The sequence below is a fragment of the Plasmodium coatneyi genome, chromosome 9 (assembly GCF_001680005.1).
Source record: "Plasmodium coatneyi strain Hackeri chromosome 9, complete sequence".
Taxonomy (NCBI): domain Eukaryota; phylum Apicomplexa; class Aconoidasida; order Haemosporida; family Plasmodiidae; genus Plasmodium; species Plasmodium coatneyi.
In genome coordinates this window covers 796,404-822,553 of record NC_033564.1, presented here as the reverse complement: position 1 = coordinate 822,553, position 26,150 = coordinate 796,404, and the positions used below count along the sequence as shown (strand labels likewise).

General features: G+C 44.3%; 8 protein-coding genes across 8 annotated transcripts; 5 read left to right on the top strand and 3 right to left on the bottom strand.

The window, feature by feature from the left end:
* Nucleotides 1-1,230: 1,230 nt before the first annotated feature.
* Nucleotides 1,231-2,298, top strand: PCOAH_00025080 (Uncharacterized protein; the record flags this gene model as incomplete). Its single annotated transcript, XM_020059313.1, has 1 exon — nucleotides 1,231-2,298. One exon carries the CDS (start codon nucleotides 1,231-1,233, stop codon nucleotides 2,296-2,298), a length of 1,068 nt encoding a protein of 355 aa, XP_019915131.1.
* Nucleotides 2,299-2,439: 141 nt separating this feature from the next.
* On the bottom strand, nucleotides 2,440-4,096 carry PCOAH_00025070 (Uncharacterized protein; the record flags this gene model as incomplete). The annotated part of the gene is made up of 7 exons (XM_020059312.1): nucleotides 2,440-2,537; nucleotides 2,635-2,668; nucleotides 2,794-2,874; nucleotides 2,980-3,008; nucleotides 3,135-3,280; nucleotides 3,411-3,460; nucleotides 3,649-4,096. The coding sequence occupies 7 exons, from the start codon at nucleotides 3,985-3,987 to the stop codon at nucleotides 2,440-2,442; spliced, it is 777 nt and encodes a 258-aa protein (XP_019915038.1).
* Nucleotides 4,097-4,658: 562 nt separating this feature from the next.
* PCOAH_00025060 (WD domain G-beta repeat domain containing protein) lies at nucleotides 4,659-6,635 on the top strand (the record flags this gene model as incomplete). The annotated part of the gene is made up of 7 exons (XM_020059311.1): nucleotides 4,659-4,844; nucleotides 4,991-5,297; nucleotides 5,412-5,505; nucleotides 5,649-5,715; nucleotides 5,811-5,880; nucleotides 6,016-6,158; nucleotides 6,309-6,635. 7 exons carry the CDS (start codon nucleotides 4,659-4,661, stop codon nucleotides 6,633-6,635), a joined length of 1,194 nt encoding a protein of 397 aa, XP_019915179.1.
* A 1,126-nt stretch (nucleotides 6,636-7,761) lies between these two features.
* Nucleotides 7,762-12,295, top strand: PCOAH_00025050 (Uncharacterized protein; the record flags this gene model as incomplete). The annotated part of the gene is made up of 17 exons (XM_020059310.1): nucleotides 7,762-7,917; nucleotides 8,077-8,108; nucleotides 8,292-8,355; nucleotides 8,587-8,726; nucleotides 8,889-9,000; nucleotides 9,142-9,275; nucleotides 9,449-9,532; nucleotides 9,661-9,757; nucleotides 9,879-9,961; nucleotides 10,104-10,158; nucleotides 10,293-10,421; nucleotides 10,569-10,673; nucleotides 10,867-11,274; nucleotides 11,379-11,426; nucleotides 11,632-11,784; nucleotides 11,983-12,074; nucleotides 12,238-12,295. 17 exons carry the CDS (start codon nucleotides 7,762-7,764, stop codon nucleotides 12,293-12,295), a joined length of 1,950 nt encoding a protein of 649 aa, XP_019914832.1.
* A 1,350-nt stretch (nucleotides 12,296-13,645) lies between these two features.
* Nucleotides 13,646-15,424, top strand: PCOAH_00025040 (Histone acetyltransferase; the record flags this gene model as incomplete). Its single annotated transcript, XM_020059309.1, has 1 exon — nucleotides 13,646-15,424. The coding sequence occupies one exon, from the start codon at nucleotides 13,646-13,648 to the stop codon at nucleotides 15,422-15,424; it is 1,779 nt and encodes a 592-aa protein (XP_019914963.1).
* A 539-nt stretch (nucleotides 15,425-15,963) lies between these two features.
* On the bottom strand, nucleotides 15,964-17,475 carry PCOAH_00025030 (Ribonucleolar protein; the record flags this gene model as incomplete). Its single annotated transcript, XM_020059308.1, has 1 exon — nucleotides 15,964-17,475. The coding sequence occupies one exon, from the start codon at nucleotides 17,473-17,475 to the stop codon at nucleotides 15,964-15,966; it is 1,512 nt and encodes a 503-aa protein (XP_019915096.1).
* A 2,334-nt stretch (nucleotides 17,476-19,809) lies between these two features.
* PCOAH_00025020 (Uncharacterized protein) lies at nucleotides 19,810-20,721 on the top strand (the record flags this gene model as incomplete). Its single annotated transcript, XM_020059307.1, has 1 exon — nucleotides 19,810-20,721. One exon carries the CDS (start codon nucleotides 19,810-19,812, stop codon nucleotides 20,719-20,721), a length of 912 nt encoding a protein of 303 aa, XP_019914747.1.
* A 606-nt stretch (nucleotides 20,722-21,327) lies between these two features.
* On the bottom strand, nucleotides 21,328-25,272 carry PCOAH_00025010 (Uncharacterized protein; the record flags this gene model as incomplete). Its single annotated transcript, XM_020059306.1, has 1 exon — nucleotides 21,328-25,272. The coding sequence occupies one exon, from the start codon at nucleotides 25,270-25,272 to the stop codon at nucleotides 21,328-21,330; it is 3,945 nt and encodes a 1,314-aa protein (XP_019914885.1).
* Nucleotides 25,273-26,150: the final 878 nt, after the last annotated feature.

Sequence of the window (26,150 nt, the reverse complement as noted above, 5' to 3'; positions counted from 1 at the left end):
GGGGTCCTTCCGCTGGGTGGTAGAAGCCCCGTTGCTTCTCCCTCCGTAGGTCAACGCGCTTTTCCTCTTACAGTAACTAATCCTTTATGCTCTCCTAAAATGACATCTGGCTAACTCCTCCGATGCAAAGCTCACTGCACTCATGCAGCCATGGATTCTCACAGTCGTCAGGAGAACTACTAGCGACGTTACTCACAAGGGAAAACTCCCAAACGAATAGGTGAAATGACCCAACGTAGAAAAAAAAAAAAAAAAAAAAATATAAATACAAATAAGCGCAGATAATAGGAGGAGTGCCCTTTGCCGAGTATTTCAAATTGTATTCTTTTGCCCCGTGTTCAAATTTCCTCTGCCCCAATTCGCAGCTTTTCCCGGACCCTCAGTGGGCGGTGAGATGCAACCTGCGGGGAAATGCATACTGCAGTGTATAAACCCGCCAGACGAATGACCCATCCAGGGGGGGAAATAAAAAATAAAATAAATAAATAAATAAATAACGACTCTACGAACGTGCGACGTCTCACCTATCTTAAGTGGGGACACATTTAAGTGAGTCTCCCCCGGTACAAAGACCTGCAGGTCACTGCACATGCAGCTTCGTGTTCGATGCATAGTTGCCGCGATCATGGAGGAAGGGCGTGCAGGAATTCAACACTTGCCATCCCCTTTTTTAAAAAATATCCGCTACTGTGATGAGCAATTTCTGTGCGGCTAATGTGCTGAAGGTCCTCTATAAGCAGGAAAAAAAAAAAAAAAAAAACACACAACTCTGCCAAGTAGAGCTTACCATAACGCAACATAACATACAGAACAGCGAAACGGGAGGCCGGAAGGACGGACGCAGCGTGACCGACCTAATCGTTATACCTGGATTTGTTTTTTTATTTCCCCCCAAAATATAGAGCCGCTTGGATGGAAGCGAAACCAATTCGTTAAGAAACTTGCGAAACGGAAAGGGGGGAAGAGAAACTCTGAGAGGGACACGCCAAGCGCAGGTAGGCCTATTTGTGCTGATCCACCCTCTGCGTGGCATGCCTATAAAATGAGCTGCCCATTTGTTGAAGGCATTTTATAGATCGCCACAGGGGGGGGGGTATCTCTTTCCTCGCCGAAACGTGCAAAACCCGTTTGTTTGTGCATCGTCCTGTAGTGGCCTTCCCCGCACACACGTGTGCACGCAGGTCGGATTGAACCCGTGTCGCCAAGCCACTTACACGCCATACACGTAAAATGCTGAAAAAACTGAACGGAAAAACGCTGCTGCTTGCGAACGTCGCATCAGCATGCATTATCATCTACACCTGGAGGAGGTACAGCCCGGAAAGGACGAATAGAATTTTACACCAAGTTGAGGAGGTGGCCAAATGTCTACTTAAAACGCCGCAGGTTCTACTACATAAATGGCTAGAATGGAAAAAAAAAAAAATACAACTCCCTGTAGTAGACAAAGACGTAACCATCCATTTAAGTGATGACGAATTGGATAAGAAATTCATTCAGGCGTGCATCGCAGTGAAGGTGAACAGAAGTCAGCTGAAATTCGAGCAGTGGATTTTCTTGTATGGCTTGTACAAGCAGATAACCGTTGGGGACATGAACGCAGATGCGGGTGATTCAGATAAGCCGTTAAATGCAGAGTTAAGCGGGGAGAAAGGAATACCCAGGAAGAGCGAAAGCGAAGGGAACAGCTACCTAGTGGATGCCAAATTGAGCGCGTGGAAACATTGCCACGGAGTGAGTAAAAGGGTCGGCAAATTTCTGTATGTGCAATTTGTCGAGAAGACCCTTCCCCCCCAAGCGATGAAAGAGGACAATTCCAACGCAACATTCGACTTTACCAAAACGATGAGCAAGATGAAGCCTCTGGTGGAAATTCTCAAAGGAGTTGGAGAGGGGATCGATGAGGACAGCTACCTCACCGGCAAGGACAACGCAGATAATGGGAACAATTTAAGTGACCTCCTCTGCAAAAACGTAGTGCAAGCAAATCTTCAATACATAAAAAGTGCACTGAAAAGAAACCCATACATAATAAACAAGAGAAATTCAGACGGACTATGCGCCCTGCATTATGCGTGCGATAGGGGGTACCTAGATATTGTAAAAATCCTAATCGAGTTTGGCGCCGATGTGAATGCAGACGATTCTTGTGGAGACACTGCCCTTCACATTGCCGCCTATTCAGGCAAGACAGACATTATAAAATATTTGACCAGCGTCGGTGCTGATATAAATAGGAAGAACTCCGAAGGGTTGACTTTCAACTCGATACTTAGCCAAGAGGCGGAGTTGTATTAGCGCACACATGCGAACAATCATATAAGGATACGTGTATATGTACACATAAGGATATGTTTACATATGCACATATCAGTTCGTCCCTTTTTCTTTGCATACCCCACCGTGCTCTGATAAGGAACTCCCTGCGATGGTAGAACTCTACTTGTAGTAGACGTGCAGGTCGTCTATTCCCCACGAGGTGGTGCAAGCATCGTTTGTTTTTTTTAAAGTGCTCCCAATTAGTATGCTAACCGTGTCTGTGGCGTAAGGGGAAGGGCAAAATGGTGGCACGTGAGGAGATGGAGTTGCGTCAGCGCGTCTGCTTCGGGGCATCGCGTCGGCAGTGTAACCCACCTGAGGAGTGCTCGAATTCGACGTCCACAGGGACCTGCGGTTGTTTTAGGGGGGGAATTAGCAAGGTAACAAATATGACTGCTTGGCGAAGTATTAGTATGCTCCTTTACTGCCTCGCGCACAATTCCAAACACGACAGGCGCATATACTCCACTCTACGGTGATCGTTTCCGAGTTTGCACTAACTGATAACCGATCGGGGGTCTCCTTCCCGCAGAGGTTTATTCCGTCACCAACGCCCTGCGGAGGGAAGTGTACAAAAAAAAAAAAAATAAACACTTTTCTTTTTTTGGAGAGTAAATCAACAGGGGATATCTAAGTTTTTCCATCCCAGATCGATGTTACCTTTTCTGCAGGGTTCGATTTGTGTGATTCTGCGTATATGTGGGAGGAAAAGGTTTAACATATAAGTTGGAGGTTGTTGTGTCATCCCAGTTCTGCTTTTCCAGGGGGATGAAAAAAATGGAGGACACTGGTTGTCCACCTGTTAGCATGCTTACCCGCCCAGATGGTTTTCCTATCAGCTTGAAGAAAAAGTGAATCGCCTTCCCAGGCGTCAAAAAAGTGAACCCTTAATTTAACCTTCAGTGCGTTGTGCTTTGGTATGTCTCTAACGGTGGTGTAGGCCTCCACGGCGCCGAATATGCTGCAGGGGCATGTTGGGGGGGGTAATCCGCATGGTAGGGAAATTTTATTTGAGTCCTCTGTGTAGATTTCTCTGCGTCATTTTATGCATTTCCTTCGCAAGTGATCATTCTGCCCTTTTGTTCCCGTACCAGGGTCCGCCCAGAAACGTGTCGGGGGAATTTCCGCATGTGCTGATGTCCTTTTGTGCAGGAGGAAGTTTAGTGGGGCATGCAATTGTGGGGGTTATAATAGGGGAAGTTCAAATGGAGAGGTAAAACGGTTTCATTATAAATGAGATAACGCCATGGTGTGTTGCTCTACATGGCAGAGTTGTGTGTGTGTGTGTGTTTTTTTTTTCCTCTTTATGTCGATTTGGCCAAGCAGTACCGAAGGGATCCAGGCATTTTCCTTCCGGTCGAACGTGTCCAGGTGGTGCAAAGTCCACTGCTTCTGCTCAAACGCACGGTACTCATTCGTGTGAACAGTCCCAAACACATTCAAACTCCCTGCGGCTGTCACCTTCTCTTGGACCTCTAAATATGTGTTGTCCTTGTTTCGTATAAAGAATGAATTCCCTTCTTCATAGAAGTTGATTTCCTTTTTGCACTGTTCCGATTGGGAGAGGAAAGTCAGCTTGTTCGTTTTTATTCCGTAGTTAGCCTTGACATGTCCACTAAGCAGCAGTAGCACTGGGAGAAGAAGCGCTCCGAGGTTACCCCCCTTCATTGTCCCAACCTTCGCTGGATGTGAGTAGAGGAGCCTATATCCACGCACGTTTGTAGATACGTACGTATGTGCGTGTGTCTACCACTACAGGTGGACAATAAATTTGAGTGAACAAAAATTTTCCGTGAGAATTGTGCGCCTTGTCTTTTTCGCCGGGCTGAAGGAGAAAAGGTGCCTCTCGACAGAAAGGGTCGTCCGCTCTTTTGCCTATTTGGTGAACCGCTTGGTGAGTCACTCCCTGCCTATCGCTTTGCGTTTGCCCATTGGGTTAGTCCGCCGGGAAAAAAAAAAAAAAAAAAAAAAAAACAGCACAAAGTGAGAATTAAGTGAAAAAGAGGTAATCGCAAAGGGGAGAATAAATACTCGCATAGGAACACGAAAATGTACACTCTTGTGAGCACAACATCGACGTGTGCCCCACCCTTTGCATAACTTTTTTTTCATTGTCCCTTTTCTGCTCACCGTTTGGCATTCCCCACGTGTATGTACACCCGTTGGACGATCGAAAATAGGGAAAGCCTTGCGACATACCAAGCGGCACACCACACGACAACAAAAAAAGCGCAACGTCGAACGTCACACCAGTTGGACCCAGACGATCCCCACGGGGGAATGCACCCCCCCCAGGACAAAACAATAATGTGAAGTGAAGCACACAGACAGACGACATAATGATTGAGCATATAAAATGCGACTGTACCAAATATGCTGTGCCGGAGGAAGACTCCGAACCGCCAATAAACGTCTCGGCCAACGCGAAGAACACGCTAGTGGCTGTCGTGAAAAATAGAAGATATGTGCACGTGTCCGAAATAACAAGTGGAAAGTTGTCCCCATGTGAGACGATATTCCTGGGGGTAAGTTGTCCCACCCACGTGGAGATGTGCTGGCCTGTAAGGTGGTGGATATGCCACTTGGTCTTCCCCATTGGGGTGCTCAAAGGCGGTCACATTTTCCACCACACCCATTTGTCTGCCCATTTGTCCACCCCCACCACACACAGAACAGGCACAAAATTGTTGCCCTCGAATGGTCGAGCCAAAACGACCTGCTCGTACTGACCATTGATATGAAATGCGTCATATATAAAAAGGGAAAAAACGAACGATGGAAAACCACCAATGTTAGCATCCAATCAGAGGAACTCCTACCTACTTGTGCCTGTTGGCATCCACATGCCCACTCCTTCGCCATTGGATTTTCTTCCGGCGTTATATTCATTTGTTCAGAGGGGGAAGATACAGAATGGAAGATCGAAAAGGTGGTAAATCACTCTGGGAGCATTTTGTTCCTACAGTGGAGCTATTCAGGTATGGCTGACCAGAAGCGGAAGATGAAGCTGTGAAGAAATGCTTCCTCCATTTTGTCTGTCGTTTTGCCGTTTATAATGTTAGTTTTTTTTTTTTTTTTTTTTTTTTCCGAAGGGCATATACTGTGTAGCTGCTCGATGGACTCATCCGCTCAGCTCGTGTGCACGTCGGGCACTTTGGACGAAGATACACCAGATGGACGAACTAGGTTCACCTGCTTGTATACCACGACGTGGTTACCCTTTTGCTTTTTGCATCATTTTTTCTAGCCCTATTTGCTTGCTTGCAGGTGTGGCTTACGTAGAGGCAGCCTTAAAAATGTCCCCACGATTGGGCCCTTTCCCTGCGCAGGACCCACCCCAATATTGACGAACTGATCGAAGACAGGAACTTAAAGAGGAACGATGTTATCAGCAAGGTAATGCCCCATTTGGTGACCCGCATTTTGGGATCTCCATTTTGCTACCCCCATTTCGTGACATCCATTTCCTATTTATGCCTTATGTTGGACAGATCGAATGCGAAGGGCACGTCATTTTGCATAGTTCCTTTTCCCCATCGGACAAAAGGGTGGCCGTAATAGGTATGGACAGTTTCGCTCCAAAACAGGGGGCGCGCATTGAGGAGGTAAGAGCGCACCGCATTCTGTTGCTTCATCACATTATTATTGCAATTCTTGTTGTTGTTATTTTTTATTTTATTTTTCCCCTTTTTTCAGCTAGCAGCTTCGAAAACAACCGAGAAAACCAGCAAATAATAATTTGCGACTACTTCAAGCCCACGCCCAACACGCAGTTCGTTTCTTGGGTTGGTCAGACGATGCAAAAGTGTCTGTTCTTGGATGAGGACACCCTGTTGGTTGTACGTTACGCAATGTTGTATGCGTGTAGCGCGGGAGTGTGCACTTAGACACATGTGGGAGCAGCACCCCATTTTAGCACCCACTCCATGGTAAAGCCAAAAGGAAGAGATATCGTAACCCATCTGTTTTTCATTTCTTCCACTTCGCAGTACGGATACGAAATATTCCCCATCCTTGTAGAATGTCTGAGTGGGGAATGGACCGTATCGAAGGTGGTGCTGCCGCAGTTCTCAATTAAAAATTTGAGCATTGATTTTTTCTATGACAAAAAAGGCATTCAAGATATAGAAGACCAGTGCCAGCACATGAGCGGGAACGAAATAATTGGAGAAATAGTTGCGCATTCGAATAACATCTTGCAGATGTCCCTGTTGGAGCCGCGGGAGGATCAAAAATACGCCCAGTTTGTGACCGTGTCCAGCGATTTTAATGTTGTTTTTTGGCGTTTTCCTTGCGACAGCGTCGAGCGGTTTTAACAACCCTTTTTGGCTAGCTAGCCAGAAAAAAAAAAAAAAAAAAAAAAAAAAAAAATTCTGCACCGTTCATAAAATCTACCTGTTTGTTCTGCACACACACAAATGCAAAAAGAAAAAAAAGAAAAGTCCTCACTTTGGCGAAGTAACAACTTTTACGATTTTTCTAACGCAAAGTGAACGAAGCGAAGAAGAGAAGGAGAAACCATAAAGAATACAAAAACGTTGGAACATTTTTCTGCGTCTACTTAATCCTGTGTGTAGATATCTGCGACATACGAGTTGATTGGCAGCGTGGTGAGAGCTAGGGGCAAATCATTTTTTTTCTTTTTTCTTATCATTTTGAGGAAACCCAAATGGGGTGACAACGAAATATTTGTACATTTGAAGGGCAGAAAAGACGTATGCAGCGAAATGTGAAGCAAGAAGGACGATAAAAATAATCTAAAGAGACTTCCGTCCAGTGGGTGTTTAGCCTCACCGAGGGAGACTTAACCAAATGTTTAGCAAAAGAAACACAGCGAGTGATGCAGTTGGTGGAGGAAACGCAACTGACACTCTCCCAGTTATACGCATATTGCGTATTGTTGTACTTTTATCACTTTAAAAATTGTTTAAAATGTTCGTTGCATCATTATGCCCCTTAAACTTGATAATAAAAAAAGAGGAAAACAAAAATGCCAACAAAATGAACACGCGTATGAATTATCCATCCGTCGCACTTTTGCAGACAGGAATTTAGTGACACGTTGCATTGTGCTGATTTTTTTTTTTTTTTTTTTCCCTTTTGTTATCACTTGACTGTGATGATAAATGTGTGCAATTCGCAATGATACACTACGTTGTGTTATGTTATGTTGTGTTGATTTATTTTTATTTTTTTTTTTGCATACATTTCACCTTTGAGTGTTAATTTGTTTAATTGACATTTTCTCCAAATTGAAATTACGCGGGTACGTTGCACAATCGCAAGAGAGTTGTCTTGTTCGCTCGAAAAGTTTGTTCTATAAAGAAACGGTGCATGAAAAGGAAACACGTAAATAGTGGCAAAAAAAAACGCTTATAAAGTGCCCCCAAAAGACATTACCAGCACGTGTACACATTTCCGCACGTCGGCGCGAACGATAAGATGGAAATATTAAAAGGCAGTGTAAACAAAATTGTGAATACACAGAGAAGAAATCCACTGAGCTACGATGACGATGGAAAGCCTTTTAGCTCTCTCTTCAGGAAGAACCGCGTCTCCTTCTACGAGGACCTCCGCACAGAGGCGGTGCTTTTATTGGTACTGAAAAAGGGGGCAACGCGAAAATATAAGCCAAAATAGAAAACGTGCACCTTAGTTTACATGTGTACTTCCACCTGAGTATGTGCCCCCACCACAGTTGCCCCTTTGAAGCACACATGTATGTATAATTTTGTTCACTTTTTATCCTATTATCAGGACAAGGGAAGCGAGCCTATAAACTATAAGCTGTAAGAGCGCAAAGACGAATGTCTATTATTCGTCTTCACACACACACCGCGAAGTGGACAGAGAAGCTGCCTATTTTAGCTCACCCCTGTGCATGTGAACACGTGCAAGTAAACCCTTGCGTGACTACTTAAGTGGACAAATTCATACCACCGTCAATATTCTGCTTACGTGACATATTTTAGGATTAATAGAGAGTGCGTCTTATTCTCCCAAGGGAAACAAATAAGACACACAAGAAAAAAACAGGTCCTACTCTTTATTTGAGAGGGTTTCTTCCATTAGTGCGCGTCAGCATATTCTGAGTGTTGCGCGTGAGGGAAGTCCTTTGATTGGGGTGGGAGATTTAAGCTAACAATTCGGATGGATGCTTTGTTTAGCTTGCCCCTGATTGTGTCTACAAGAGGGCTCATTTGTTATACACTGTAATTTATTATTACACTTTATTTTTTATTTTTTCCTCCCTTTTCCAAATCGCAGGAGTTTGAAAAAATCAACGAGATTATAAACAACATCGACTACTTGGACACCTTGAAGGAAAAAGTGCACGACAGAAATGTGGAGAAGATTATCGAACCCCTGGGGATATGTGCCCCGGGGGAGGGGATACCAAAAGGCAGGTATAAACATCCGTCAAAAATAAAAATAGAAAATTTGAGGAAGGGGTGGAGAAAAATCAGTGAGAGCGTCTACCCATTGTGGGGTTAGGGTTTCATTTTGAGAGAGTTCCTTTTCATTGCTTCGTCACAAATTTATCATGTTTTCTTTGGTCTCCTTTGCAGTGGTGGGGAATATGGCGAGTTGACATACAAGGATAAATTCGAGGCCATGAAACACAAGTATAACGACTTGAAGAAAAATTTGGACACTAGGATTCACCTCGAGCTGATTAAGGTAATCATCATTTGGAGCGCTACACAGTGTTGTGCCATGGAGATGTAATGCTCTCCAGTGTGCATTACTCCTGTCCACACACGTGTGATGTGCTGTGTTTTATTATTTTTTTTGTTTCATATGTCCCCCTTTTCCCCACAGGCGGGAGTTTTTTACAACAAAGACGACATACAAAACGTGCTCCACATGGTGAGGAAGTATCAGGGGGATCTAAAAACGAAAAAGAGCATTATAAACGTACAAAATGGGATCATACAGAACGTCATGGAGCGCAAGTGAGGATGAAATAGAATGGGGGCCTTCAGATGGGGGCACTCCTAACCAAGGCGAACTGAAAGGAGAAGTATCCCATTCATAGGATTATTCTCCATGCAGTGGGCGTTAAGGCATGCACACCCACGTTATGTTGTCACTCCGTTGAAATATTTTTCCCCCTCGATGTCCGCAGCAAATTAAGCAGAAATAAGCTTCTGGTTGATAAAAAAAAAAATGAGGAGCTCATGAAGATGTGCCGTACCTACTACGAGCAGAAGTGAGGACAAAGACAAACATGGGGGAGGACGCCGAAAAGGCAACAGATGGACTCTCTGCGCAGGTTCATGCTATCCCCACCATGGATTCATAGATCCATTCACCAAATTACCCCCTTTCTCTACTCAGCAAAAGCACGCAGATGAGACTGAAAAAGCTGAAGCACGCGTTCCTCGAGTATAAGATAGCCTTGGAGAGCATCGTCTCCTGTTGCGAGAAAATTGGCGTAATGAAAAAACACTTCAAGAGAGCGATGAAACCGAGACGCATCTGTTATTTCCTGTCCGGGGGTCCCCATATACCTATATATGACCATTGCAACCCCTACCCACTTTACCCCATTTCAGGGAGACAAAATAATTCTCATGGACGTTGTGAAGTCAGCTAGGGCGCAAACGGACCTGTCGATAGCAACCGATATATTGAACACGTAATGGGATAAAAACGTTCATTTGTTTCCCATCGGGGGGAGCTACCCAGAGGGACACTACACCAGCTAGTCTATCAGGTTGCTCATCACGTAGCATATCACGTAGTATATCATGTTGAGCCTTGTCCCGCCCCACTCGCAGGAAAAAAATCCAAGAGCTGGAGATGAACATATGCTACTGCGAGCATCAAATCAACGTAGGCCGCTTGCATTCCCATGGGCGTCCCCCACGAACAGCTCAGACTAATGAGGGGGGTGGAGTCATTCTACTTTCATCCCCGCCTGTATATATGTGCGTATATATGTGTGTGTTCTTTTTACCCGCCTAAAGAGCCTGAAGGACGATTTAGACGACATGCTAGGGAAGATACAAAATGAGAAGAACGAAAAACGGGAAGTGATGAACCAGACCTTGCAATATAAGGAACATCTGGCCAAGAACAACGCCATGCTTATAGAGGTAATGTAGTAGCAATAATTTTTTTTTTTATTTTACGAAACACACATAGGGAGGTATACCATCTAAAGTGTAGGAATGCTTGTCCGATTTGTCCTTCTGCATTTCACAGCTTCTAATGGGATAACTCCTTTACGATCCCCTTAATAGGCACTGGAAAACTTCCGCCGCGTGATGACCAGTGTGGATGAGCATCTCTCCAGGGAGGGCGACAGAAGTAACTTCAAGGAAACTTTTGACAAGAGCAAGAAAAAGGTAAACGCGTAGAAGGAGGATGCATCATGGCAGCGTGGTGCACACGAGTCGTTTGCCCATTTGGGGGGCCATATGAAAACCGTTCCACCGTCGCCATCGGCGTCTACAATTTGACCCATTCGATCTGTTCGATGCGTTTCATTACACCCCGCTTGCGTTATTATATTTTTCCCTCAACTCGCCACCCCCCTAGTACAATGACTTCGTGCGGAAGGCTGCAGAGAAGAACAAGGAGCTCCAAAAAATGGGAGACAAGCTTCTCCTGGTGAGTGCCTTGAGCGGACGCGAACTGAAAAAACACCAAGAGTACCTTAACAGGAAAATAAATGAAATTAGAAAAAACCAAGGGGGAGTAGAGGAAGAAGAACAAAAGGGGTACATGAATCAGGGCAAAGTTGGGGAAGCAGAAAAAGGGAGTCAAGAGGAAGAGCAAGACAACAAGCAAAACCTGGAAGGGGAATCCTCTCAGGGAGCGAAAGAAATACCCAATGATGTAGCAGGAAAGGAAGCTGAACAGAAAGATGAACAACCAACTCACGTGGATGAAAGTCTGGAAGGGAGAAAAATAAATCAAGTGATGGAGCTCCTGCAAAAGAAGGAAGTAAGGAGGAGGAGAAAAATAACACATTCATGTGGACTCATCTGGCATGAAGCAGGACAAAAAAAAAAAAAACGCATCTCCTAACTTTTCCGTCTTGTTCGCAGAACAACAAGTTAACATTTGAGGACTGCGTGGATGTCATATACAAAGCGGTAAGAGGAATAATGGCGGATGGACGTAGAGTCACATGGAAGGGTGATCATCCACTTTGACATGCTCCCAAGGAGTAGTGGCCATTTTTATAAGCCAGTTTGATTCTCCACCAATCGTTCCTCGAAAAACATGTCTTCCCCCTGATGAGTTTTTTCACTTCTTCGTCTTTGCACATTCCTATTTTTCCGCCCCGTTTCCCACTAGAATCTCCCTCTGACGCAGAGCAAGCTGAATGAACTGAAGGCAATGGGCGAAGTAGAAAAAGGCGACCTGGTTGCCTTCATTAAAACGTTTATAATAGATGAGGATGAAGCCTTACAGAACATGATCACCTTCTTTGAAATTTGGGACGTCCAGGTGGGTTATCCGTGTAGGTGGATCGGTGGAGAGCAACTACGACACGCCACCCCTCCAAATCATCCTCTCACATTTCGCAAAAAAAGTAGCAGATGTGTGTGCACACTGGCGTGTTAATGCGTCTACACGTTCGTTTCATCTCTGCCTCTTCCAACTCAACATCTTTTCTTCCCCCTCTACATGGAAAAACCAAAACAGAAAACGGGTTACATGCACAAGGAGCTGATTTTGCTAATATTGAAGCAGTTCGGGGACAGACTCACGGAAGACGAAATGGAATATTTGCGGGGGTAAGTGCGCAAAAAAAAAAAAAAAAAAAGGGAAGAAAAAAAGAGCACGGCTACTAGGACAAGGGGACTACGCAGCTAAGACAACTCCACACAGAACATGTTGATACATTCCCTATTTACTCCCCTGCAAATGCGAAATTAATTTTTTTTTTTTTTTTTAAAGAGAGGTAAACGCATTCAAGGAATCTAGCATCTCGTACGTTGATCTACTCAAGAGGTAGGGCGCAAATCAAAAAAAAAAAAAAAAAAAAAGGGGTGACCTATACACGGGGACGCAAATGAGGTTGCAGTGCATGATGATGCCTCCACTTACGCCTCTGCTGTGTCTATCGAGTGTAACGCTTCCAGATGGATATTCACTTCCTTGCATTTTCTCATTCCCCACGACGCACACCATTTAACAGATGGATCCACGGAACAGAGGAGTAGCACCCGAGGATATAGTACCTCTTCCCACTGTAGGATGTCACCACCGCGTGTAGGGTGTCCCATTCAAGTGCACAACCTTTCGGTGTTCTTTCGTACATGCATAATTACATAGACAGCAAATATTAACAGGGGTTGTATGACGGAGGAGTCAGTTCCACTGAGGTGGCCCCTAACGAAGTGACATACATCTCCCGTTTATCCCCCTCCGTCGTTTTTCCCTACCAAGTGTGACCATTCACTTAGCTGTGCGCATCGTTCATTGGATACATTTTTCATTTTGACCAGCGGGGGGATCATCCAGATGGAGGTTGCAAGGGAAACGGAGCCCCCATTTTGTCCACTTTTCGTGTCGACATTATTTCGTTTCAGTTTGTTGGCACCACACATATGCTACTTTTCTTTTTTTTTTTTTTTTTTTTTTTTGTCTCCATTTTTAACGTCATAAGGAGCGATAGTTAAGCGTATAAATTATTCACGAGTGGAGAAGTGGGACAAAACGGGAAATCACTCCTTCCTGCCCCACTCTTCCCAGGTGGGAAAAACAGAACAGATGTAACTAAAGAATTAGATGCGGCAGGGTGACTGTCCCGTTGGGGACGGATCAGGAAAAAGATTCACCCCAATTGATCCGCTCACGAGGTAGCAAAAATGACGAAGGGGGGGCAAGATAAACCACAGATGTATGTTGTACGTATGTAATGTATGCATGTGTGGCCTGTGCTTATGCATTTTTGTTATGCGCCTTTGCCTGCATGCGAATTTTCTTGCCCACATGTACATGCTTGTGCTGAATGCCCGTCGGCGCAAGGGGAAAAAAAAAGGGCCGAGGGGGGCAGCCCCTTCCATCTCCCGAAATGACGAACAAGGAGAAACAGAACGATGTTTGTATAGTTTTAAAAAAAAAAAAAAAAAAAAAAAGGCGCGCGATATAGCTGAATGGGCTTCTTAACATACAGCCCATGCGGGATCGGCTTAAACGGATGATTGGTGCCCTTCACGCATGGAGAGGAACTTCCCCTCCTGCAGGGCCATTTTAACCCTCCCCCTTGGGGATAATCCATTTTGAGGAAAAAAAATTGGTCAAAAAAAAATTCATTAAAACTGAGACCAAGTTATATATCTTGTTTTTTTAAGTGAACAGAATGGGGGGAAGTAGAAATGGCAGTTCGCAGGTGAATAAGGGGGGAGGTGGGGGCTCGAGTAAAGGCTCCAAGGGGGGGAGTAGCAAGTCCGCCATGATGATAACACCCATTGGGGAGGAGGATACTCCGCCAAAGGTGGATGAGACGATGGCTGCCGCTGGCGGTTCAGGGGAGGTAACTGGAGGCGGTTCCGCAGACGGTGCCACGATTGCTACCAACACGAATAGTAATCCCACCATTGCTACAACGACGATTACTACTACGACGGGGGGTAGCACCACGGCCATTGCGCCCATTTGCAGCCTTCCCCCCATTGGTAGTAAAGCGGCCAAGGGGGGAAGCAAGACAAACACGAAGGGGTCGAGCAGCTCCAGGAGCAAGGAGAAGGGTTCCGCCAGTGTGGCAAACAACTCGGCTAACCCCACTGGAAGTGGTAGTAAAGCAGTCAAAGGGGGAAGCAGCAAAGCGAGAAGCACGGGGAAGTCCCTTAGTTCGTTATCCAAGTTTAACGACTCCTACGCGCTGATATTCCCAAATGCATTACCAGTGAAGCAAGTCATGTGGGGTCTGGATCCCCTGAACAAAGTTTGGAGGTATTGTTCCATTGTGTATGCAAGGCCAAAAAATAAAAGCCTGAACGAAGTGAATTTTTTCTTCCCTTTAAATTTGAGTAAAAATGAAATAATGAGTAAATTATCTACGGAGCTGAGCACAAGCACAACACAAATGAATGAGTGGGACTATGACTACTATGTCCATTGGGAGAAGTTCGATAGACGTCTAGACTGTTGGTTGGCGTATAAGAATTTGCGTCTTCTGGAAGAAGAACCAGACGATGGATTACCATGTGTACGACAAATGGAAAATGAGGAATCAGACCATGATGATCACCACGCAGGAATTGATAAGGAATATTTAAGAGAACATGAAGAAAATACAAAACTGAAAACAATAAACCAAATAAAATTTGGAAAGTACCTAATTGATACGTGGTACTTTTCTCCCTACCCGAAGGAGTACCAAAATATAGACATCCTATATATATGCGAGTTTTGCTTATCTTTTTTTAAAGAAAATGAAGAGCTACTTAGACATACAGAAAAATGTGAAATAAGACATCCCCCCGGGAATGAAATATATCGATGCGAAAAAATTTCCATTTTCGAAATTGATGGAAGTTATTTTCGAATTTATTGTGAGAACTTATGCTTTCTATCGAAGCTATTCCTGGACCATAAAACATTAAAGCATAGGGTGAATTTATTCCTTTTTTATGTCATTACGGAGTTTGATAAATTTGGCTACCATATTACGGGATATTTTTCTAAGGAGAAATATTCGAAGAATAATGTGTCTTGCATTTTGACGCTGCCACAACATCAGAAGAAGGGTTATGGGAAATTTCTCATCAATTTTAGCTACTTTTTATCCCAAAAGGAGAGACGTACTGGTACGCCGGAGAGACCCCTATCTGACCTGGGGGTTGCGTCTTACATGGCTTACTGGTATGAGACACTACTTAAGGTGCTGGTAAATTACGAGCAGTTATCCATTCAGGAGTTGTCTGAAATTACCAGTATTGAGACCAATGATATTATTTCCTGCCTTGAGGAGAAGGACATATTTAAAACGATGGCCAATGGGGGAGAGTCCGTGTACTACATAAACCCGCAACAGCTGGAGTTTGTTCTCGCCAAGGTGGGTCAAAAAAACTACGAATTGTGTAGGAGCAAACTCCACTGGGTTTCTTACGATTATTACTTGGCCATGTACGAGTAGGTGCACGCTTAGGTATATGCCTACGGTACATGCGCAAGTGCTTGTTTGCATTTGTGCTAGCTTTTTTCTATTTTTTTTTTTAGCTAGCTTTTTTGCTATATTTTTTTTTTCCTAGCTAGCTTTTTTTCTATTTTTTTTTTGTTCAGTGCAGTTTTCCGCCCATGTGGTCGCTTTGTTAAAGTGAAAACGCACACTTGGTGGTGACCTTTTTAACCCCTGCTGTAGAAAGGTGCCGCCTCCTTTGTAACATTTTTAACCAATTTGTTGCGCGATTGGCATACATTTCCCCCATCCAATGGGAAGCCCAATTCACAATGCGGGAACACCGCAACACACGAATGAATTAAAAGGGAAGAGCCCCTGTGTGGGGGCAAAAACAGTTCTCAAAGAAAAGCAGCTTTGGTAAAGCTAAACAGTAAACACATAGAGACGTTCCTCATTGGGAGGAGACAACGCACATTTGCATTGAAGGAAAAAATATTTTTTAAAAGGATTACTATGTGGACAAAACGGTAGTGAAGAAACTTCACGCGCGTGCGTCAGTCGCTGTCCGAGTCGGCGTCGCTTTGGTTTACCTCAACAGCGGGTTGGTCTTCCTCCTCATTCTGGTCGCCATTGACATCGGCACCTTCTTCTCCTTCCCCCTCCTTGTTCTTCTTCTTGTTTTTTTTTTTCTTCTTCTTTTTTTTCTTCTTTTTCTTCTTGCCTTCTTGGTCCTCTTCCCCATCAGGCACCGCGCCGATCTCTTGATTGTAAATCTGTTCCGCCTCGTTCATGTAGTCGATATTTTTGGAGAGCTTCACCCCCTTGACCATGTGGAGGATCTTGTGCTCGAGCTGCTTCTTAAATATGACCCCGTATGAGTTGGTGGGGTGGTCCGAGAAGGAGTCAATTCTAGCCGCCATGGCACTTTTACACGACAGATACCTAGACATGCGTCCCTTCATGGGGAGAGGCGTCTTAGAAATGTAAGAAGAGTTGTAGAGGATGCCAAATTTCGGCGTCTTTTTATTCCCCTTAAGGGAGTTGAACAGGGCCTTTTCCGATCCGAAGATTTGAATACTACTGGAGGGGCATTTCGCTAAATTTACGAGAGAGCCTGCATGGCTAATCAAGCGAGCACTCAGCGTATTTCCAAGAAGCTCCTTCAAATTTGGCGAAACAATATTCAGCTTTTTATCCAAATATTCCCATAACACGTTTCTAGTATTAAATAGGTTAATAACCTCATTGGAAAAATTTATTATGTTGTTTAGATCCTCCTGGGTTAGTTCTTGTCCAATGGAAAGGTTAGCTACCTTTACAATTTTCTCGGTCATCTGTTCATCGTTGGTAATTTCGGTGATTTTTTCTCTTTCCGTCTCATCGTCGAAGTTGAACTCGTCTTTAATTTTTATTAAATTCACCAACTTACAATACATGCACACATCGGTGACTATTTTCTTCAGTTCTGGAAAATGCCAACTGTACCACTCGATCACCCTCATGCTGAACAAGTTAATATTTTTATCTAGCGATTCAATTGTCCCAATACTGTTGATGATGGACTTGTCCTGTTTCCTTGGGTCCAGCTTCAGCTTCGACCTGGAGTAGCTATGTCCCAAACCAATGTTGAAGTGCTTTATATCTATATCCCCACTGTTGTCTACATAGGTACCAATTTTTTTCAAATAAAATTGTCTGCACGCCCTGAACAATTCCAGTATGTTATTATTATGTACTACGTTGAAGCCAATATTGGAGAGGTACTTTCCCAAGTTGATATCCGCCACGCCCAATTCGTATTGACTTTTATTGCTCGGCAGATTTTGCTCCAAAAAGGTTAGCAAAAAATCGGTCGCTTTCCCTTCATTAATGTGGACCAAATTATCCAGCGCCCTTTCAGCCGTTTCGAAGGATATAAAAGAGCACAATTGTACAATCTCGTGAAATAAATCCGCCTTTTGTATTTTCTTCTCCAAATTTTCGTTGCTTCCTATTTGTTCCCATTCCTTTACCCTCAGCAGGAAGTATCCCGCAGAGCACTCGAACAGGATATACAGCTCCGTCATTTCTCTGTGGGAAGCGCCGTGGCGGGGAAACAACAGGGGGGCACAAAGGACAAATGCATATGCGCTTCTACATATGGCTTGCTGATAGAGGTAGGAGGTGTTTCTTATCCCTGCGTTTTGTTAGGGGGTCCTGTATCGCGTTACCACGGTGGTCGAAGAACCTTTGCTAATGTAATGAGGAAAAAAACCGCGTCACGCCAACGAGGGGATGCAAGCAAAATGGAGTAAAAAAATTTAAGTAAAATATGTATTTAAAAAATGCTGCAAAAAAAATGAAGTTAAAAAATGCAGCAAAAAAATGAGGATGGAAAAAACGCTGCGCTGACAGTTTCCCCACTTGGTGACAAAAACAACGAGAATTAAACTCCACCAGTGCAGCTTCAACTTCCACTCCTACGCGTGACAAAAAAAATTGGTCGACCAGGTCGGCACTTCGCCCCCCGTAAGCAACAACCGTGGGGAGCTCCTTTCCCCTAAAATTTCCCCACTTGAAAGGAAAAAAAAAAAAAAAAAAAAAAAACAGCTCATGTACATATGCGTATGCTAATTTGAGTGATAACATTTAAGTGGTACTACCACAAACTGGTTATTTTATTTTATTTTATTTTATTTATTTTATTTTATTATTTTTTTTTTTTTTTTTTTTTTTTTTTACTGCATGCCAATTTAAATAACGAACGCCGTCCCCTCTTTTGCAGCTTGAATGGGACGCATTATCATTTTATTATGACTCTCCTTTGCAATGAAATGAATTTCAACAGGGTTTCACCGAAGGGGTTAAATCTGTGCAGAGGTGCGGCCGTCACCAATGCCATTATAGCCACTTTAACAAATCCCCCATGGGGGTTGTCCTCTTCATCTGTATGTCCCAATGGCACGCTCATTTCGCTGAATAGAAAAGTGGACCCTCTCTGGGGTAGGTCTTTTCCAGCAGTATATATTTCCTCCACCGAAAAAAGGTAGTTCACCTCATCACAATTTTCATCACACCTATATTCTGGTCACATCACATAATGGAATAGCAAACATGTTCCGGTTTAAACCCCCATTGCTCTGCAGGGGAGTTTGGGAACCCACCCGTCCATCATCATGTAGGGTAAACGCACACCAGGGTATACGTACCCCTCCGTAAAGATAATTATCCGTCATGGGATAAAAAAATGGGACGGATTGTACAAAAGGGAAATGAACCAAGTGGGAGAATCTACAACAATCCACGTCGGCGTGTCACATTTTGCACATCCCCCGGAGGGACAATTTTAAAAAAATAATTTCCCTCTTTAACAGGATGCGCATTTGAATAGAACTTATACAGCGACATTCGATGCGTGGCTAGTGCGTCATTATAAGTGATCATTCCAGTAACCTATTTGTGGGAGGAGGCACCAATTAGGTATATCCAACCGGTGAGGACGATTGCTCTTTTGTCTCGCTGAGGGAATTTCCCTTACTTTCCATGCGGGCATGTGTGTTGGAGTGGTAAGTATGGGGTACATCCATGACGCAGTTACCGTTCGGTTACTACGCAGCTGCTGAGCGGTTCCTACGCGGCAGTGTGCGTCGAGAGCATTGCCGTGGCACACAAATGGGAGAGATGAACCTTCCCCCCCTCTCTATGCGTAAAGAATACACACTGAAAGGTGCAGTAGAAAGGCATGTAGCAGGTACCGTGAGGCGCATCTAAGTCCTTTCCCCCTCGGTCGTTTCCCATAGAAAGGGAAAGATGGCTCTCCCCCACACTTGCGTCCCTACCAATTTGCTCCCACTGTAGGGAACGTAGTAGGGGTGGATGGATGACCCGCCGCGGATTTCCACGTTAAGCGGATCCACGAGCGGCCCTATGCGCTTTACTAGAAGTGTCGAAATGGATTCAACGGGTTTGATGCACTGGAATGGAATCACCCTAGTGGAATGAATTTTTTTTTTTTTTTTTCGCAAAAAACTTTCCCACCGGATGCAAATTTAATCGAGTTCACATTTAGGGGAAGAGGCTTACGCACGCGCTCGCATTGTAGCAAGAAGCCATTTTTGAATCCTCACAAAAAAAAAAATAGCCAACTTAGCCCAAGTGGCTTACCCAAAGGAGCATAAAAAATGGACGTCCAGCGTGACGAATGGGGAGTCAATCATTACAAATTATAGGACAGTGAAAAAAAAAAAATTCAGTTGAAAGGAGGTGAGGGAAAGACAAATAAACCTGCTACTATTATTTCCGTGAGGAGACGGTCCCCTTTTGCATAGAATCGCCGAAGGGGGGGAATTAGCCGTCGAGTAGAAAGGTACCCCTTGGCGAAGCGCTCTCCATTAACTACGTTTATCGAACTACCCTCCGCGATGGAGGGAAAGAAATGCTTCTACATCACGGAGAAGGGGAAGAAGCAAAACTTTAAAAAGATCAAGCTGATCACCTTCGACCTGGACCACACCATATGGAACATCGATGGTTTGCTAAATTATGCAGACGGGGAGTGCTACAAATACATGAAAAAAAACTACAAGAGATTGTATGACTACCTTCAGAAGGAGTACGAGCTGTCCATCACTAAATTGGTAAAAGAATTGTTGGAAAAGAAAATAGATTCAAATAAAGATGGGGTTCAAATTCTAACAAACATACGAATCGATGCGTTAAAATATTTGGCCAAACAGACAAACTACGATGAAGTGAAATTCGTATCGGAGGTGCAGGAGTTGTGGAAGGAGAAGAAGAACGATGTGCACCTATTCATCAGTCCAGGGACTTTAGAATATTTAAGAGAACTCAAACATAGGGGATACATCTTAGGAGCCATCACAAATGGAGACTCAGATGTAAATGGGATCAAATTCTTAAATGAGATTTTTACCTTTGTCATTAGGTCCATGGATTATAATTATTCCAAGCCAAGTGTAGAAATTTTTAACATAGCAGAGAATCTTTTGAAAAAGAAGAATCTGCACTTTGAGATTGACCAGTGGATGCATGTAGGGGACGATGTCTTCACAGACATCATGGGCGCGAAGAATAAAAATATTAACTGTGCCTGGATTACCATGTTTCGGGATGGTAGTGAAGTTCCCCCTAATGAGTGGTACTCCTACTTGAAGTTGAAGCTGGAAAAAAACTGCGATACACGCCTATCTCAGTATGACCCCTTTGCGGACGGGCTTTTTTCCCGCTTCCGCAGGAGGGATGTCGTTCTTCCGTATGAGTATATCGATATTGAGATTCGTCACTGCCGGGATTTGGACGCCATCCTGGCGTAGCATAGGTATAGGTCGTCACGCCAACGTTACTAAGCGCAAGCTCCACTTCACTGCGTGGGGGGTACAACTGCCACACACAATCATTCTTTGTTACCCATTTTTTAAACCATCAACTTTTGTACCCCCCAAAAAATTGACGCCATTTGTTTTGCACCTTTGGGCACTATGTGCGATTTTTTTTTTTCAACACCCCGAGGAGCCTTTTTTTGGTGTTCTCCCCCTACAAGGGGCACCTGTTTATCCGCTTTAAGAAGAAAAAAATTATCCTCTAATTTTGTTCAAAAAAATCATCGAGGAAAGATTGGTTAAGTTCAATCAAGCATGGTTTTATATATCAGTTGTGGTGTAAAGTGTCTGTTAAGGGAAAACTTCCCTCACCCACATGCACACGCAGCTCTCCCAATTGGGTTTTCTACATTATTTGGAGGGGAGGTTTAAAAAGTGTGGTTGGGAAGAATGGGGGGAATATTCCCTGCGGAATATACTGCTAAAATGGGCAGATATACGAATGCCGTTTTTCGTTCCCTACAGGGGAAGCACATTGGGGGAGGGCCATATATTATATTGTACATTTGTTGGCACATTTGCTAGCACATAACCAGGTAGTTAGTACCCCTCGGAGAACCCCGGGTAGCTGTCATCCTCGGACAACACGGAGCAGGTAGAATTGGCCGACGAGGAGGTGTAGTCTTCACCCCCAACAGGGCTACCACCATCGGCATAATGGTCATCCTCATCATCGTCATCTTCTTCATCGTCCTCCTCATCGTCGTCCACGTTGGCGGAGCAGACGGGTCTGTCCACTGGACGACTAACCACATCGACCGCCGTCCCACCAAGAGCCGCACCAATATCGTAGTCTTTCAAAAAGTGGAAAAGTTGCCCAACGCTGAGGGAGCAAATGGGGCCCACCTTCACGTCCTTCCTAAGGCTGTCAAGGATCTCCTCCATTTTATCGGAGCAGCACACGATGCAGAGGGTCGAACCGATCAGAGCATTACTCCTGTCGATTCTGAAGTTTACAATTCGAGTGAGGTACTTGTGGCAAATTTTCTGCAGATCCTTCGTCGTGATGCCTTCAATTTGCCTTAACAAATTGTTGTAAAAATTTAAGGGCAAATTTTTTATACTCAAAAAAATGGTCTGCGAGGCTCTATCTGATATGGTCTCCTGGTTGTTAAAGATGGTGTAATATGCGCTACTTTTCGCAAGAGAAATTTCATCCTCCTTCATTTCGTTCTTGCAGTAGTAGTCAAAAATGTGAAGTGCTTCCTTCAGGGCGCTAATTATATCACTTGATCTATATATGCGTAAGCTTAGCTCCCCATGGATACAGTTAAAGTCTAGGGCACATTCGTAAGCGAATCCTCCTCCCCGAATGCTGTTGTAGAGGGGTCCTTCCGTCATGCAGAAGAATTCGCGCAAAAGCAACAGTGCACAGTAATCTTCGTGCTCATATCCTGCGGGTACCTTAACAGTCAGCTTCAGATAAGAAACATCCGTACTCTTCAATCCGCACAGGACTCCATTGTAGGATTTCTCCTTCACCAAATTGAGTTGGAAATTTTTGTCTTCCTTTTCGAACTCCGCGTTTAGGTACTCCTTCAGGTTTTTGTGCACACTGGGGCCTAGGCATATGTACTTTTCGGAGCTGTTCTGTTTGCTCTGTTTATACATTTGGGGGGTATTTCCCTGCGTTTCTCCTTTCGACTCCGCACCGTTGGTGATGGTTACGTCGAAATAGGAGGCAGGTTCCTTCTCCCCGGGGGGCTTGTTATCAGCATCGGAAGGGTTACCTGGGTTGGTAGGGTTAACCTCATTTGCCGAATTTGCCAAATTTGCTGCGTTGGCCTGGTTGAAGGTGAATTCCGTGTATGGGGCATTCACCGTGTAGTTCTTCTTATGCAGTTCAGATGGGGTGGCGCATTTCTCCCCAGGGGAAGTAACCTCAAACCAGCGGTCGTACCAGGAGAAGACATTTTTAATTTTGCAAAAGTTCGCATCAATGGCAATGACGCAGTTGTTTAAGTCGAAGAGCTGTGCCTTCAAAGTGTTCAGCTTATCGTACAACTGGGTTAGGTTGTTCTTATCCTCAATTAGTTCAAGAATCATTTCTTGCTGTCCAATGGAAACAATTCCCGAGGGGCTATTCTTCAAGTAGCGAAGAGCGTATTCCATATTAACTACCAGCGTCTTCGGTTTCGTTTTTTTTTGCAACAAATTCTGATAAGCAGATTTCAAAATAATTTCCATCCTCTCTACCGTTAGGGTCATTTTAAACATCGATAAAAAGAGGAGGTCAAATAATTTCTCATAGTGTTCATATAAACCTACAATTTGTATACAGAGAATATTTCCTAAACTTCCCGCTCTGAAATTCTTGGCATTCCCACCCAAACCGTAGTTACAACAGTAGTTGATTGTATGTCTTATTAGCTCCTCTGTGAATAACTCACACTTGACGTTGGTCTTGTTCACCTCTACGTCTGTCTCGAAGAGCAGGTAACTCAACAGGGGAATATACTTCTGCAACTCCTCATCCACGTTGCTCGAATTTATTAGCACATTTATGGATACGAAGTTGGATGGAATGTGGCTCAGCTGGATTGGGAAAATTACTCTCTTCAGATCCCCTTCGAGGGAGCTCAACAGCTTGGCATTTTCACAGGACACATCCTGTGGGGTGTCCACTTCATTCGATGACGCTCCCAATGAGGTATCTGTTTTTTTCTCCCCCTTTTGCAAAAGCTCAAAATTGCGGAACACGGTGAGACCCTCTATTAGAACGTTCTGTGGTTTCGCAGAGTCAACCACGTTGAGAGAACTCTTAGGAGGTTTCTTCTCGAAGCTCTCCTTAATTTTCCTAATCTGCTTGGCCATTTCTTGGAGCTTCTCCTTCCCGTATTTCTTCTGTTCACTTTCGATTAGGTTCCTCTCGAAGAGTTCAATCTGCTTGGCCTTCTTATAACTTGGGTAGCACCTCACTTCGACGTAGTTATTCTGCACGAAGAACTTCCTTAACACCTCCTTCCAGTATTCCTCCTTTTCGCCCAACAAATCCTCGTACGCCTTTTTCAAATTCAGGCAGTTGTTCAGGTCTTCCTTGCTTTTCCCATAGATAAAATATTTTATGATAAATTCGTTTAGGAGGTACTGTGGGGCTGCCTCGAGATCCTTTAGATGCTGCAGGTAGGACCGCACAATGATGTTCTTCATCCTATCCATGTTGAGCGGCTCTTCCAGGACCTGTTGCAGGCACTTGCGTGTAATTTCCCCTACTTCGTCCATTTTGGGGTCGTACACTCTGGGCGATTTCTCTTCCGGTTGCTCCGTTTGTGGTTGCTCCGTTTTTTGTTGCTCCGTTTGTGGTTGTTCAGTTTGTGGTTTCTCCGCTTGTGGTTGCTTCTCCGCCCCGTTGGCCATTTTGAACTTGTATACCACGTCGTAAATGTCGATGGTAAAGTAGTTCCCTTTCAGGTCCTCCAGCGCAAAGTCCAAACCACTACAGTAGGTGTTCTCCTTGTCCTCCAGGAGACGCTTGCTAACAGGGGAGGTGGTCAAGTCGGTGAGGTAGTTGCCCAACAGGGATATGGCCAACTTGGTGTGAAAATCAGCCCAATCGCATCCCCTCCAGGCAAGGCACACCTGCCCGTTGTTCAGGTTATTGCACGGATAATACTTCTTTACAATTCTGGAATCGTTCCTCCTTTCGACGTTGCACTCTTCGCTCCAGGGTCTCTTCGGGCTTTGCATGTGGCTTATGAAGAGTTGCTCCGCGGGGGAGCTATCCACTTTTCCCTTTGTCGTGTCCACCCCACCCAGTAACTGGTCCGGGTTCAACTCCAAGTGGTACTGCTCAAACTCGTGAATGATATTCAATATATCGTCGTTGTTAAAATTGCCAAAAATTATGATGGCAAAGTTGTCCAGCTTGTAATACTTTTTGAAGTATTCCCTCACACGATCGTTGTTGGTTTTCCTTAACCCATCCAAAGTACCACCTGTCTCGAACCGGTACCCACTTTTCTCATTTGGGTAAAGGTTCGTTATGACTGTCCTCTCGATAATATTCTCACAGTTATTTTCTATGGACTTCATTTCTGAGTAAACCACTCCATTATGAGTTCCATTTTCATATATGTGGTGCACTTCTGACAGAAACATATCATCGGCTAGGGTTGGGTTTAGGATGAAGTCTAGATAAATGGGTAGGATATTACTAAACCCTTCCATGCCAAAGGTCTCTATTGTGTAGCAGGTATGATCAATGGACGTCCAGGCATTCGTTCCTTCGGATAGACATTTGTAGGCTAATGAGTCTAGGAGTCCTTTGTATGGGTACTTGTGGCTTCCAAGAAATATGAGATGCTCCAAAGTGTGCGGCAACCCCTCGTCATTTTCGGCCTCCGTCAGTAGGGTGAAGTAACCATATATTTTGGGGCTCTTGATTTTGCTCAGAATTATTCTTAGTCCGGACTTCACCGAGTAGTACTCGTCCACCGTGAGGTCTTGCTCAAGGTCTATGTGGTTCACTCTCGCGTAGTCATGCATCTTAAGTGGGCAGTACAGTGGTGGTGGTGGTGAGGTTATACGCGGGGGTGAAGGGGGCCTGGTTCCAACGTGTGTTTGTATTTGTGTGTAAGTGCATGCGCGTGTGTGCTGCTGGTTTGTCTGACCTGTTTGCCCAGAACGACCCTTCCAATATGGTCACCTAAAATTTGCTGCCGCTAGGCCCTGCTCTGCTGCGGAGATGCTTTTCCTTCGTTCCCCCGATGAGCTCAGTGCATCCGCTCCGCAATTCGCACTTCCGCAGTGTACAAATATGGGGGAAGGGCCTGTTCTCTCATATAATGGCTTACACGAAGGAAATGCACTTCGTCGTGTGAACAGAACATATGCTTGTATGTGCCTGTTCGCGCAGGAGCGGTAGTAAGCATAAATCGGTGTTGTGATGAGCAACGGCCACACGATGCCAGTTTTATTCGATTATAAACTAAGGTAAAGAGGTAAGTCGACGCTCTCCGTAGGGATTCAGAAAGATCTTTTTCATTCATGGAATGGCTCGTGTATACAATGAGAATGTCGAACAAGTATATATATATATTTTTTTTTTTTTTTTAAACCAAAGAGGTGAAGTTACATTTGGCATAGTGTAACCATAAAACCTATGTGATACGTGCTGTTAGAGTGCAAAGTGCACCTTTTCGCTTTTCGGCTTTCATAGGCACGACGTATGTGCAGCATTAAATGGTTATTTTGTTTTTCTTTCCCTGTGGCTTTCATGCATATGCTAATATAAAAATGGGTGTAACAAGGGGGAACCATCCATTTTGATAATTTTTTTTTTTTTCTTTTCCACCAGGTTTAAGCCATTTGTTCGTACTCCTTCCCCTTGTAATTTTCCCTTGTTAGGGAAAACAAAACGAATA